Genomic DNA, 14,932 nt, shown 5'->3' with positions numbered 1-14,932 from the left:
TGTACCTTTTACATTTTTTCAATAAAAATCTATTGAAAAGTGAAAAAAAGGTAAACACAAATTTAATTTTCAAATAATTGGATAAATAAAGTGAATATCAACACATCTTTTCATCAATCAGCCCAATAATGTTTACACAATGATTAACAAAATATTTCGGCTATGGATCATTTTTGTTTTGTTACATAAATGTCTTTATTGAAGATTTTTTTTTACACATTTTAGATACATAAAAATATATAAAAGTTGACCTCTTTAACTTCTGTAAATGGGTGGAGACTGAGCGCTCAATAATACGTCCTGCTTTTCCGGATCAGTTTGCAGCAGATCTGTTCATTCATAGAACAAACAAACAAATCTTTGTCTATCCTGGGCGTCTGCATTCTTTCAGCAGTGAAACAGTTAAAAGCTCAGCATGTCAGTTCTCAGTGCTAATAAAGTTCAGAAAAAAAAAAAAAAAATCTCACCTGGATTGGAGCAGACATGGCTGCACAGCAAGTACAGGTAAGCAATGTTTCTGCATGTGTAATGTGCCACTAATTACTTTATTCAGCACAGAGTTGTGATTCTTAAAGAGGACCTGTCATGGCTGTAATACGGGAGCGCCCATTGCTATCTGCAAGGCTCTGCTGCTGTCATTCTGAGCTTTATTTCCTACTCGCTACCTCCACTAGTCCCGCTGTCCTCTACTCTTGCTACCTTCAGGGGATCCCTGAAAACTCATCTCTTCAGGGAAGCCTATCACGTCTCCAACTAATCTTCTACCACTTCCATAGGCTCATTCCCCACAGTTACAATCTTTTGTACCACCTGCCCCACCCTATTAGATTGTAAGCTCTTCTGAGCAGGGCCCTCTTAATCCTCTTGTATTTTATTGTATTATAACTTAAATGTCTTCTTTAATATTTTAAAGCGCTGTGTAAACTGTTGGCGCTATATAAATCCTGTATGATAATAATGTTGTTGTTGTTGTTGTTGTTGTTATTATTATTATTATTATTATTATTATTATTATTATTATTAGTCCCTGACCTGTGTAGCACTAACTCTCGTGGAGCTGCTGGTCCAAAGCGGGCCGCCACCCTCACTCCTGACACCTCTGTTTCACCGGCATGGGGTCTAGGGTTCCGTTGAGTTTACCTCTGGACGATGTAGACACCAACACTTGAGTAGATTTTTCAATGCTTTAATGAACAAATAATGAATCAAGTAGCAGGAAGGAGGTAGAAGGAAAGCTGCAGGGAAGCTCAAATACCTTTCCTTAGTATTCTTTAGAACATTCTCTGGAATTGAACACTTGTGTTTGGTTGAATACGCTCCCCTTGTGGGACTCAATCTTTGCCCGCCTGGATAGGCCTCTCTCACTTGCCTAGCAGTCAGTACGTAGCACGAACAAAAGTCTCTGCCACAGACTTGTTTGGAATAAAACCCGTACGATCCTCTGCCACAGGATGTATTGGTTTAGGATGAATGTCAGACACAGTACTTGAACCTTTAAGCCAACCTGGCAGTACTATGCAGTAAGATTACTTCAGGATACGTCCTCCAACCGAGTCACCAGGCCCCTCTCCAGACCAGCACTCTGCATGATCCTTCCATGATGGGTCCTCCCCTGGGATCTCCTCGGTTGTCCAGCTTCTTTACTCAGGATAGATGGCTCAGGACCATTCCTCTGCTGCTGTGGTAGGCCCCAGACAGGCTTCTGGGCCCACCCACGCGCCACAGCGACGCGGGCCTACGGAACGGCGGACCACGAGGTGGTACTCTAACGCATACCTATCGGCCAGGAGGGCCAGCAGGTGGCTGAAAATGAACCCCCTAAACATGGCGTCTGTCCCATAAATACCCTCTCCCAGAATGCAACTCGGAGGACCACCTTCACCGAGTTATCTCCGGGACAGAGGAGCACTCATACGCTTCAACACGTTGCTTTTCCAACACCAGCCCGTGGTGACAACGACACCCACTGGCACAGTGTGGAACTACACGCAACTCAGCCAAGCTGGAACAGAGGCAAATCTGACTTCCTCTAACAAGTAACCCACAAAATTTGCCCACTGCTATCCCCCCTCTGGAAATCCATTCAAGCCCTTCTCACAACTAGGGTTTCCACCTTGGTCCTGTCCACCGCTATGCCCATTCTGGAAATCCATTCAACCCCTTCTCAAGACTAGGGTTGCCACCTCGGTCCTGTCCACCGCTATGCCCATTCTGGAAATCCATTCAAACCCTTCTCACAACTAGGGTTGCCACCTCGGTCCTGTCCACCGCTATGCCCATTCTGGAAATCCATTCAAGCCCTTCTTACAACTAGGGTTGCCACCTCAGTCCTGCCCACTGGTATGCCCCTTCTGGAAATCCATTCAAGCCCATCTCACAACTAGGGTTGCCACCTCATCCCTTTAAACCCGAACACATATGAATGGCAAAGGTTCTGAGGCTAATTTGTAATGCAGATAAGTGAGTTTAATTACTACCTTAATCAGCCACAGAACCTGTGTAATTCATGTGTTTCATTTTAAAGGGATGAGGTGGCATCCCTACTCAGGACCCTTACTGGCCAGCTAGCATTATTGGGATGGAAGCATGGGAATCTCAACATCCCTCCATCCTAACACATGTCTTAATTGCAGCCAGACTGACCATAGCAAAAAGGCTGGAACAGCACCTTGATGCCTTCCCCGCAACTTATTCAGAACATTCTCAACTATAGCCTTCAGCTGGAACTCCCGTTCGCCAAAGCAAACCTTGGTTTACCAAAACTCCAGAAAGAATGGGCCCCATGGCTAGCATACTCCAACCAGGATCTGCCCTCCTTACCTCAATATTGACTCGACTACCGTAATAACTCTGATAATGTCAGTCTACTTGGAAGGCTTCTACTCTTATAGTCACCAATGGGACTACTAACCAACACATTACCATACATTCCCTATTTCCCCCCCCCCCCCCCCCACAAATAGAATAGTCTCCCAGACTCCATATTGGAAAATTGAATACTTTACCTTTCCGTAATTTTCCTTTCCTGGTGCCTATCCATGGCAGCTTACGCATGAATATGCCGCCATGGATAGGCACCAGGAAAGTATAATAGTTCTATGGTTTGGTTATATCTCGCTATTCCCTATTGTACTGACCATTTTCTTCAAAATGCTTGCTTGTTTAAAGTGGTTGTATACCCTATTTATTTTTTACCTACAGGTAAGCCTATAATGAGGCTTACCTGTAAGTAAAATGAATATCTCCTAAACCTGTACGGTTTAGGAGATATTCACTTTGCATGCAGCCACTGACGTCAGCGGCGCATGCACTGTGAAGGCCTGGCAGATGCTCCCTTGCCGGGAAGAAGACTCCCGCGTGCATGCACGGGTATGACGTAATCGCGGCTCAGGCCACTCACAGCGCCGGAGCCGCGAACCCGGAAGACACGCCGAGGGGCAATGTCAGCTACCTCGGTGTGGACTGGGATCGGATGCCGACGCCTCATTCTAAGGTGAGTATTTCATAATGAGCTAGTATCCGGTTTGGGCAGAAAGCCGGAGGATGCATTTGCAGGAGCCTGAAATTGCACCCACCATCCACTGATCACAGGTGCAATGCTATGCAGGCTCTTGGGGAATAATAATGCAATTTTTTATTTTATTTTTTTTCCACTTGAATTTTTTTATTGAAAGAGAGATGCAAATATTAAAGTGGTTGTATACCTGCACAGAATTTTTTCTTTTGTTTAAAAAAAAAAAAAAAAAAACCTGTAAGGCAAATCCATAATGAGCTAGTATGCACCGCATACTAGCTCATTATGGATTTGCCTTACAGGTTTTTTGCCTCACGGGTTTTTTTTGCGGTGCATACTAGCTCATTGTGCCTTTGCCTTACAAGTTGTGTTTTTTTTTTTTTTTTTTTTTTTTTTAATTTCTGCGCGGGTATACAACCATACAACCACTTTAACATTTGCATCTCTTTCAATAAAAAATTCAAGTGGGAAAAAAATAAAATTGCATTATTATTCCCCAAGAGCCTGCATAGCATTGCACCTGTGATCAGTGGATGGTGGGTGCAATGTCAGGCTCCTGCAGATGCATCCTCCAGCTTTCTGCCCATACCTGTGTACAAGCTTTGTGTAGGAAAGCTAGAGGAAGTATCAGTGGATTACATGGGTTCTCGTCAGCACTCTTGTAGTTTTGTAGGGATGGGCTCAGGCATGTTTGGATCATAGTCCCAGCCAACCTGAGCAATATCGCCAGGAAGCCGTCACTGCACACCGCCAATTATAGCCAGCGTGTGTATGTGCAGCTGTGGGCTGGGAAATGCCTCACTGCCCATTATTGGCGGGGTGCAGTGATGGCTTCCTGATGGGATTGCTCAGGTGGGTTGGGACTACAATCTGAACACGCCCTAATTAGAAGCTACAAGCCATCTTCTGCAGTGGCTGATGGGACTTGGCCCACGTTCACATCGGGCCGTTTTGACATGCAACATGTCAAATCGCCGCCTATTGCCGGCAACCTTCTGCTGGGTCCCTGCAATTCTCTGAAGGGTCTCTCTCTACCCTCTGGCCCTCTATGGGGTCCCTCTTGGCTTTTAGGCAGTCACTGGGCTCCCTTTCTACTCTACAACCCAAACCATTGGGCTCTGTCCTCTGTGGGGCCCCTCTTATCTCTATAACCCTCCATTGGGCTCTTGCCACTATGCCCTCTATGAGGCCCCTCCTTGGCACTACAACCCTCCATTGGGCTCTTGGCACTATGCCCTCTGTGGGGCCCCTCCTTAGCACTATAACCCTCCATTGGGCTCTTGGAACTATGCCCTCTGTGGGGCCCCTCCTTAGCACTACAACCCTCCATTGGGCTCTTGGCACTATGCCCTCTGTGGGGCCCCTCCTTAGCACTACAACCCTCCATTGGGCTCTTATTTGCACTATGCCATCTGTGGGCTCTCTCTTGGCTCTACAACCTTCCATGGGGGCCCCTACCTGGCTCTAAGTATTTTTTTTGGTCCTGTTTGGCTCTGTGAAGAATGTGTCCCTATTTACAGGCATTATGTTGTGTCTACACAGTGCAGGTGGAATGTATCATCTATAATGTCAACTGTAAGGCTTCATTCCCAAATGTGGTAAAACCAGACATTAGAGTGGCAGTTGGATCTCATGTCTACAGTCAATAGAGATGCAATATCTGTCATCCCCCATTATGGTCACAGAAAAAGAAAACAGAGGGACGCCAGACTAAGTGCAGCAGTAAGTGTACTAAAATATAAAAAAAAAGTGAGACAAAGGGCAACTCGCATCTTCTTGAATAATAAAATGAACATGTATGTATTTGTATGGCCAGTCTTGGAACTCTCCCGGGCAGTCCTGGGAGCGTTTTGGTACAATTAATGCTGCACTTAGTCCAGCGCGCCTTTTTGTGCTTTCTTTTTGTTTGTCTACAGGAGTTGTCTGCTTTACTCTAAAGGGTGCTGCCACTGATGCTGCTTTCGCTCACCTCCATTATATTCCCATTTTCACATGAAAAGCTGTTTTTTTTTTTGTTTTTTTTTGTTTTGTTTTTTGTTTTTTTTTTGTCATAGACTTGTGATTTATGGACTTTTTTTATATGTATGGCTTTGATTATTGATTGAATTACTTACAATACATCCCTCTAGCGTCACTCATTTCTCCCCTCCAAATATAGTCACACATGAAGTTATGACCTGTAGCAGATCCTGGGTTTTGTGTTGCTCCTCAGTTAATCCTTCATTCTGCGTCCATCCTCAGGTGGTGTCTCTGCAGGGGAAGGTGTGCCTGGTGACCGGATCCAGCTCTGGGATTGGCGCTGGAACTGCCATCCTCTTTGCTGGCCTGGGGGCCCGACTGGCCCTAAATGGAAGAAACCAGGAGAAGCTGCAAGAGACGGCCCAACGCTGTGAAGAGATCTCTGGCCTAAAGGTAGCATGATGTGTCAGATGTAGTCTGGGTGTTTACCGTGTGTGTGTCCTTCATTACTGTCCCCTCATCTATTCCCTCTGTGTGTCACATTAGTGTCCCTGCATCTCTTTTCTAAGTATATTTATTACTGTCCCTTTATTATTTTCTCCCGTGTGAGACATTTATAACCATCACATTCATGTTACTCTCCCCCTCCCTACCCTCTGTTCTTTGCCCCCTTGGTTATCTGGTTATCAGACATTGCCTTTTTTTTTTTTTGGCCTCCAAAGCCCTTCCTGGTCCCTGGAGATCTGACTGATGAAAAGGTTGTCCAGCAGATTGTAGAGGAGACAGTCGGTCACTTTGGACAGCTGGATGTGCTGGTGAACTGCGGGGGGATCCAGGCGAGGGGATCTGTGGAGAACACCACACTAGAAGACTATGACCGAGTGATGAACACCAATGTGCGGTGAGGGGAAGGACTTATCCAGTATGGTGAAGGGGTGGTACGGGGTATGGGCCATTGAAAACATTACATATATGTGGCTTCAAATATTTACGAATGTCTCAGAACTCATCATAGAGACTAAATAAGAACCATATAGGGCTGTAGAGCCAAGACGGGCCTCACAGAGCTTCAAAGAACCGAGAAGAGTCTTGTACAGGGTTGAAGAGCTGAGTGCAGCGACTAAAAGGGTCTAAAAAGTCAAGAGGGACACTACAGAGGGCTATAGAGTACAGACAATCCCTTTTAAATGGACCTCTCCCCCGGGTGGCAAGAGGGCCAAAAATGGACCTCTTGGGGGTCTTGAGGGCCTATAGTTCCTAGGTCTACATACCTGCTTTGTCCATTATGAGGGGTTCCCACTTGCTCTGAGTTGCAAGTCTGAACACCTGCTGTGCCTATTTGGAAGGATTCCCACCATTTATTTTTTGTTTGATGCAGCGGGGGGGGGGGGGGGGGGAGGTGGGTAGGAACTCTACCTGGAAGCTCTCAGGATTAGAATGCTGCAAGTGGTACAGCTCACCAGCCTTTTTTTTTATGATTGAGACACCATCCTTGGCATGACTGACCATTTTACTAAACAATTGGACACTACACAGAAAGGGACTTTCCTGTATTGTGTTGTGAATTTTGCATTCAGTTAACAGCACTATTTTAGGACCACATGATTATGCACAGAGTTTAGTTAACACCAGAATCCACACAGGTTCCTGAAATACAGTATGCGATTACCAGTTTATGAAAAACATATGCAAAAAAAATGTGGGACTATTCTGTCATTGCCTCATCTAACCACTAGATGGCAATGTACACAGTCACATCCTAACCAAGGTTGTTCCTTTTAACCCTGTCTGTATCAGATTATTGCGGTGTTACTCATTTAATTTACATTTGCAGTTTGTTCATTTATAAGAGTAATAAATACATTCATCTCTGGGTATTTTATAGTCCTCAGACCAGCTTATTGGGTTTATAAAGAAGGAAAACAACAAGGGCGCCATTCTAAGTGCAGTATTTAAAAATGGGTACTCACAAGGGTACATGTAAACAGGCATGTGGATGATATATAAGTGGTGCCAGGTGTCCCAGGAGTAGTGTCCAGTCACATCGTGTAGTGGCGTTCTGCTTCACTCGACAGGCTGCGCTGCTGGATGATGCAGGGATAGGCAGATAGGTGACACGTTTGCGGAGCTACGCTCCTTCCTTGAGGCCTCAAGGAAGGAGCGTAGCTCCGCAAACGTGTCGCCTATCCCTGCACGGACCCGGAAGTGACCTCGTTCCCCTGATCACACACAGTGCGTTCCAGCGGCAGGACATACCGATCATCCAGCAGCGCAGCCTGTCGAGTGAAGCAGAACGCCACTACACGATGTGACTGGACACTACTCCTGGGACACCTGGCACCACCTATATATCATCCACATGCCTGTTTACATGTACCCTTGTGAGTACCCATTTTTAAAGATGTATTAAATTCGTTTTTTAAATACTGCACTTAGAGTGGCGCCCTTGTTGTTGTTTTCCTTCAGTACCCAAAGGATTGTTTCTTCCTAATCTACAGGGCTGCCTTCTATAGTTGCTTTCAATGGACTATAATTCAGTTCTTTTTGGACTTTAGCAGCTCAGAGTCTGTTTTGATTACCCATTTTATTATTATAGTTCCAGTTTGTTATTTAATGTCTTTAGCTGTGTATTAACCTTCCCAACCATCTCATCTTCTCTCTATTAAGAGCAATACGTTTTTTGGGGGTTACAACTGTTTCTAATTGTGTTGAACTCAGCGCTCACATCCACATGTTGGGTTTATAAAGCTCTGCTTATGTTTTCTATCCTTTTTTAGATTTTCTGGGAAATGGGTGTAATTGTAAAAAGTATCCTCTCATCTCTGGACTTTTCTAGGTCTCTCTTCTATCTCACTCAACTGGCGGTGCCTCATCTCATCAAGACCAAAGGAAACATCGTCAATGTATCCAGTTGCTTAGGTCTGAGACCGGTGAGGGTTTTCTTGCTCCTCTATAAAAAAATAGATAAGGGCTACAGAATATTCTGTTATTTGTCTTCTGAGTGAGAAAATGTGTACCAAAGTACAGTGCTTCTATTTTGCTGTTGCTACTTCTTCCATTCTGCACCTTGTGATGGAGGTGTGGGTGCAAAAGAACACAAAAAAAAGGGAATCAGGGGTTAAAGTACCCCTGAGAAGGAAGTCGCAGGCGGACCAAGCAGCTTAAATGGGGAAAATGAAAAATACTCCATTACCTGTGGGGGATAAAACTGCTGGATAATGGTTAAGGAAACCTTCTCTTTCTCTTTCTCTTTATATTTCTCTTTCTCTTTTTCTATATTTCTCTTTTTCTATATTTCTCTTTTTCTATATTTCTCTTTTTCTATATTTCTCTTTTTCTATATTTCTCTTTTTCTCTTTTTCTCTCTTTCTCTCTTTCTCTCTTTCTCTCTTTCTCTCTTTCTCTTTTTCTCTTTTTCTCTTTTTCTCTTTTTCTCTTTTTCTCTTTTTCTCTTTTTCTCTTTTTCTCTTTTTCTCTTTTTCACTTTTTCTCTTTTTCTCTTTTTCTCTTTTTCTCTTTCTCCCTTTCTCTCTTTTTTTCTTTTTCTCTTTTTCTCTTTTTCTCTTTCTCTTTTTCTCTTTTTCTCTTTTTCTCTTTTTCTCTTTCTCCCTTTCTCTCTTTTTTTTTTCTCTTTTTTTTCTCTTTTTTTTCTCTTTTTCTCTTTTTCTTTTTTCTTTTTTTTCTCCTTTTTCTCTTTTTCTTTTTTTTTCTTTTTTTTTCTTTTTCTCTTTTTCTCTTTTTCTCTTTCTCTTTTTCTCTTTTTCTCTTTTTCTCTTTTTCTCTTTTTCTCTTTTTCTCTTTTTCTCCTCCTTCTTTTTTTTTTTTTTTTTTTTTTTTTTTTTTTTTTTTTTTTTCAAATAGAACTTTAATGCTTAAGCGGGCCATACTTGTACGTTTTCCTTTTACCTTCAACTATGTAGTGCAAGGGCCTGCCTAATTGGGTAGAATTGAAAGTTGTTTAGTTTGACCTTCTATTATATGGTTTTTAGTAAATCTAAAGGAAAATTGAACATGTATGGCCAGCCTTAAAGTTTTTCTCCTTTTTTTTTGGTTTTGAAAATTCCTTTAAGAACTAAGTCATTGAGGCCTTCCATAGTGTGGTCAGGTTGTGAGAAATGATGTCTCACAGAAGTGCAGAACTCATCTTCTTTTATGTTCCTTGATGGTATGTCTGTGCAGATTCATCCTTGTTTTGTAACTTCTGTCCTGTTTCACCAACATAAGATTCTTTGCTACATCTTTTGGATCACGGACTGTACTCGATTTGTTTCTGTCACAAGTGCACTAATAAGGCTACAATCACCTCAAGCAGGAGGTTATCAAAATCTATGCTGTTTACTGAATTATGTATAAGTAGTGTCCTCGGACCTCAAAAGAGAAAGCTTTACCTAAAAAATAAGTCTTGTTAGCAATTACAGTGGAACCTTGGATTACGAGCATAATCCGTTCCAGGAGAATGCTTGTAATCCAAAGCAATTGCATATCAAAGCAAGTTTCCCCATAAAAGTCAATAGAAACGAAGATAATTTGTTCCACATTGACTTCTATTGCATGCAATACCACATGTGGCCAGAGGTGGGGGGGGGTGCCGGAGAGCCTTGAAATACTTGGGGACAGCTTGGCTGAACTTGGAAACACTCGGGAACCGAGTGTTTCCGAGTATTTTCGAACCATTACCGAGTGTCACCGGTGTCGCCACACCTCTGGCAAAATGCAGTGCTGCACACCACATTAGCTTGAATTCTGCTCGTTTTGCGAGACAACACTCGCAAACCGAGTCAGATTTAAAAAAAAAAAAAAAAAGTTGCTCGTCTTTCAAAACGCTTGTTAACCGCGTTACTCGTTAACCAAGGTTCCACTGTAGTGGAAATCAATGTGTCTAAATATTTGCAACTAAGAAACCTAGTAATTAAAAAGTAACCATGATATACTGTAATTGGTGATTACTAAATCCGCATTATTACTGGTGGCCCATTTTGGATTCTTCTGAAATATTTGCAGGCCCGTGTGTCTGATCTGCAGAAGATGACGGTTACCCATCCGTGCATTTATGATTCATATGCGGATGCTGATTGGACAAATCTGCAGGATCAAAACATACGAGATTCAGAAAAGTTCCCCAATTTTCAAGTCACTCGCTACTAATCCTCATTTAGCAGAGGAACATACAGAACCTCCTTATCAGGTTTAGCATAAAGAACACCAGCAAACAGATATGACCATTCAAACTGGATTCCGCTTATACGGTACAAAAATAGCCAGTTGCTATTACACACCGTGCACCGATGAGAGATAAACTCCAAAATATACATTTCAAATGACTGCAAAATAAAAGACAACCCATGTGCTGGCTGTTTCGGATCTCCCCATTTGTTTTCCAGATGCCAGGCCTCCTGGTGTACAGCGTGTCCAAGTCGGCGGTGGATCACATGACCAGATGTGCCGCTCTTGGTGAGTAGAATACAATCTCCATTTTAAACGCTAAACAATGTCTTGCCAGTCAAGGAGAAATAGCCCAATATTATTCCCTGCTCCATCAATTTTTCTATTGAAGGATGTTGGATGAGAGGGTGCCAAAAGGGCCACCTCCAGGATTAATTTCACAAATTCATCAGGAACCAGCTGAAACTTGATCAGTGTAATGCAGGCCACAGGCCATACATGGGTCGAATTCCAAATGAATTTTCTTTCGATATCAGAAATTCTGTGCGTTTTTTGTGTTTCGATGGTTTCACCATTGTTTTCGAAACTCGACCAACCAAGCCTTCAATTTCACCTCCTGTTGCTACAAAAAATAATTTTCGTGGCTGGGAATCTTCTTCTTTTTCCAGGTAACAGCTCATTCATATTTCTTTTTCGATTTATTTCTCACATGATTCTCCCATCATTGATTTAGAAAATTGTTCGCGTTTTTTTTTTTTTTTCAAAAAAATTCCAGCATGTCTGATCACTCATCAGTGGCCACTCTAGGAACAATATATGGGGGGGGCACATTAGATGCTACAGTCAAAACTGGGGGGAGCACTCATTTTCACCACTAAATCATAAGAAGGCCACTTTACAGCTATAAGATGGGATTCTGCGGAGGAGCGGTCACGTGGTCTCCCCGGCTGACGTCAAAGGGAGATCATGGCCCCTCCCGCAGAAGCCATCCGCCGGACCTGGAAAGCAGCCGCGAGTCATGTGATCGGCCTGAAGACAGCTAAAAATCGGTATTTACAACACTCGTTTTAAAAAATGCTTAACACAGTGTGCTATGCCAGCCTTTAACAGAGGGGCTGGCATAGACTTTTACAAATGGGTTCACAAACCGTTTTAATAGAAGTCTTCCTTTTAAATCACATTTACAGCGTTTTTGTTTTTCTCTAGAATTGGCCAGTAAGCAGGTCCGAGTCAATGCTGTTTGGTGAGTAGAATTGCCAAAACCTGACTATATGGATCTAATCTAATTTACATGTTCCTGAAAGTATGTACTGTAAGTTAATTAAAATATATTGACTATATTGTTGCATTAGAGGTGGGCAAAAGGTTCAAGATGAGCAAAAGTTTTGGCCTGTATTTGCGGGTCGCTCGGCGGCAGGGGTGTTGCTAGGTCTGCAAAAGATCTGGGGCTAGAGCCCATAGCAGCGGTCACCAACCTTTTTGCAGGGCGGGGGGGGGGGGGGGGGGGAGGGTGTGGTAAGCAATTTTTCCAGGGTGATTGAAGCGCATTATTTCTATTATTACATTGTAATATAAAATGAAATAGTTCAACTCACCATAATGCAGAATCAGTGGGAGCCCTGGGTGTGTCCATTGCCCCATCTCCTGCCTGCCGCAGCGCGACCCGCTGGTTAGGCAGGGACCCTGCGGCAAGAGATTCGGGGCTATGGGCCCCAGATTCGGGGCTATAGCCCCAATAGCCTCCCCCTAGCGACGCTCCTGCTCGACGGGATGTTATCCTGCCGAGTTACCCACAATGCACTGTGTGCTGCACGGTGCATTCTAAGCCCCGATAGGGCAAAGCTTTGCCCAATAAGGGCACAGTGAATAGCTGGTTAAGGAGCTGGCCAGGAGGCCGTCCGCAGCGTCCTTAACAATGGATGAGTCCTAATCTGTCAATGGGCTTCCCCGCTGACAGCTGAAGGCAGGGAAAAAAAAACAATACAAAACCTTGCAATAGAAAAATAAAAACCTACGTGAGTGTCTCTTCTCCCCCCCCCCCCCCCCCCTAATCCATACCAGACCCTAAGGTCTGGTATGGATTTTAAGGGGAAACCCCCACAGCAAAATTAATAAAAAAATGCTGTGGGGGGTCCACCCAAAATCCATACCAGACCCTTATCCGAGCATGCAGCCTGGCAGGCCAGGAAAGGGTGTGTGGGGGATAAGCATACCAGGCCACATGCCCTCAACATGGGGGGGGTGCTTTGGGGCAGGGGGGGGCCTCTTCCCTACAACCCTGGGCTGTGGTTGAGGGGGGTCTGCGGGCAGGGGGCTTATCGGAATCTGAAAGATTTCCCCCCCCCCCTATGAGGGGTAAATTGTACCCCTACCCATTCACCAAAAAAGTGTCAAAAAGAAATAAACACACAGACAGGTTTTTGACAGCTCCTTTATTAAAAATAAAAAACATGTCCCCAGATGTAGATCTATCGTCGATCATGACGCCGACGCCACAGGAGGCTAACTGCCCACTGCAGGCTCCGCCGTTTAAAAGTTCTTGTATAGGTAAGGGGCGGAGCCACCTTGTGATGTCACCCGGTGGCACCACCCCCTTGTGACATCACGACCCAGCATGCACTGGTCGGTGACGTCACAAGGTGGTCCCACCCTTGTCAAGAATTGTCAATGGCAAGGCAGGCGTTTGGCAGTTAGCCTTCGTCTTGGGCCGAGCAATATGTGTGTGTGATTATATATATATATATATATATATCTCTATCATACACACAATTTGGCCTGTGACAAAGGCTGACTGCCAAATGCCTGCCCTGCTGTTGACAGTTCTCGAATAGGGTGGGATCACCTTGTGACGTCACCAACCAGTGAATGCTCTTTTTTTTTTTTTTTTTTTTTTTTTCAGAAAAAGATTTATTGCAGCTAAAAACATTCAAAGTAAAATACTCAAGAATTGGCAAGGTTTAAAGAAAATCAACAATGACAAATTTAAAAACTGAGATTTGTGGTTTATGTTGAGATCAGTTGGCTAAAACCTTGCCCAAGATTCTATATAATTAAATGGGGACATTACAGGGTGATCCTAAAGGCTTCTGGCTCTTCTCTAGCTTGCTCCATCTGATAACGTCTCTGGTTCTCTTCCAGTCCGGGGGTAATCATAACTGAATTGCAGAAGCGGGCCGGAATGAGTGAAGAGCAGTACCAGGAGGTACGTAGATGGAGAATCTTGCCCTGTATATGATTGAGACACAAACATCCCATGTTTCTCGTATGAGAACAGAACGTACAATTTTTGTGTAATCCGTATGGTATTTGTTTGTTTGGGGGAAAAACAAAAAAAAAAATCATGTGACCAAGTCCACATAGGCCCAGAAATGAAAGAGAATACATTTTAACACAATACATTATATCACTTCCGAAGCTTTTATTCCGTCGTAGGAGAATTTTTGTAACTTTAGTAACCTATTGGTTTTCGATATGAGACTAGCATGCAAAAAAAAAAACAGGATCATTCATCCAATATGGTTATTGTGTGGATGAGGCTTTAGACTAGCTTCTGTTGAACAGACAGTGGTACAAATATACTGAAAGTCTTCCCCCGACTTTCGCTATGTAAGTACCGGGCTTTAACATTGATGTCTCAGCTTCTCCTCTCCTTGTGTTTTGGCATTAATCACTCAGCTCCACCTCGTCCTCCTTGTGTGTTGGCATTGATCTCTCATCTTCTATCTTCGGGTCTTGGCAGTTATCTTTTTAGCTACTCAATATCTTTTAGCTACTTCTCTTGTCTTGGCATTGATCTCTCCACTCCATTTCTCTTCTTTTTTAGCTTCTGAAGCGCACACAGGAAACGCACGCCCTGGGGCGCCCCGGCTCGGTGGAGGAAGTTGCTCGGACAATCGCTTTCCTGGCATCGGATGCAGCATCTTTTATCACTGGAGTGACAATGCCTGTGGATGGTGGCCGCCATGCTATGTGTCCACGATAGATCTACAGATAACAGAGAAAATCATGATATCCTAAAGCCATCTGATTTTACATGTTCCGTCAATAAATATTTAATACCTCTTTATAACAGTCCATGTCTGTTGCATGTCAGCCTGTGCTCTGCACAGTCTCCCCAATGTTTACATTCATTTCCTTCTGTCCATGGTTAGTAATGGGGAATCAGTTCAAAGTTGGTGCATAGATTTCTATTTGTTACATTTGTGTAAAAAAAAAGTGTCCAACCGCAGCTCCCTGATTCCAGAACTGTGATTTTTCTCTTTGGATGGGCATTCAGGAGGATTAAAAAGTTTAATG

At 43.6% G+C, this 14,932-nt stretch overlaps 1 protein-coding gene across 1 annotated transcript; it reads left to right on the top strand.

The window, feature by feature from the left end:
• Positions 1-362: 362 nt before the first annotated feature.
• On the top strand, positions 363-14,705 carry LOC141148172 (3-oxoacyl-[acyl-carrier-protein] reductase FabG-like). Its single transcript, XM_073635365.1, has 8 exons — positions 363-504; positions 5,756-5,926; positions 6,196-6,374; positions 8,310-8,403; positions 10,855-10,924; positions 11,843-11,879; positions 13,775-13,838; positions 14,460-14,705. Exons 1-8 carry the CDS (start codon positions 484-486, stop codon positions 14,616-14,618), a joined length of 795 nt encoding a protein of 264 aa, XP_073491466.1. The 5' UTR covers positions 363-483; the 3' UTR covers positions 14,619-14,705.
• Positions 14,706-14,932: the final 227 nt, after the last annotated feature.

The sequence above is a fragment of the Aquarana catesbeiana genome, linkage group LG06, assembly GCF_042186555.1.
Source record: "Aquarana catesbeiana isolate 2022-GZ linkage group LG06, ASM4218655v1, whole genome shotgun sequence".
Classification (NCBI taxonomy): Eukaryota; Metazoa; Chordata; class Amphibia; order Anura; family Ranidae; genus Aquarana; species Aquarana catesbeiana.
Note: the sequence above shows the minus strand (reverse complement) of the source record. Positions and strands in the feature narration are given on the sequence as shown.

Excerpts from the sequence above, each read along its gene's own strand:
- LOC141148172 (XM_073635365.1), top strand. The coding sequence starts at position 484 with ATGGCTGCACAGCAAGTACAG. Across the intron at positions 5,927-6,195 it reads AAGAGATCTCTGGCCTAAAG|CCCTTCCTGGTCCCTGGAGA; the intron begins GTAGCATGATGT and ends TGGCCTCCAAAG. Across the intron at positions 8,404-10,854 it reads GTTGCTTAGGTCTGAGACCG|ATGCCAGGCCTCCTGGTGTA; the intron begins GTGAGGGTTTTC and ends TTTGTTTTCCAG.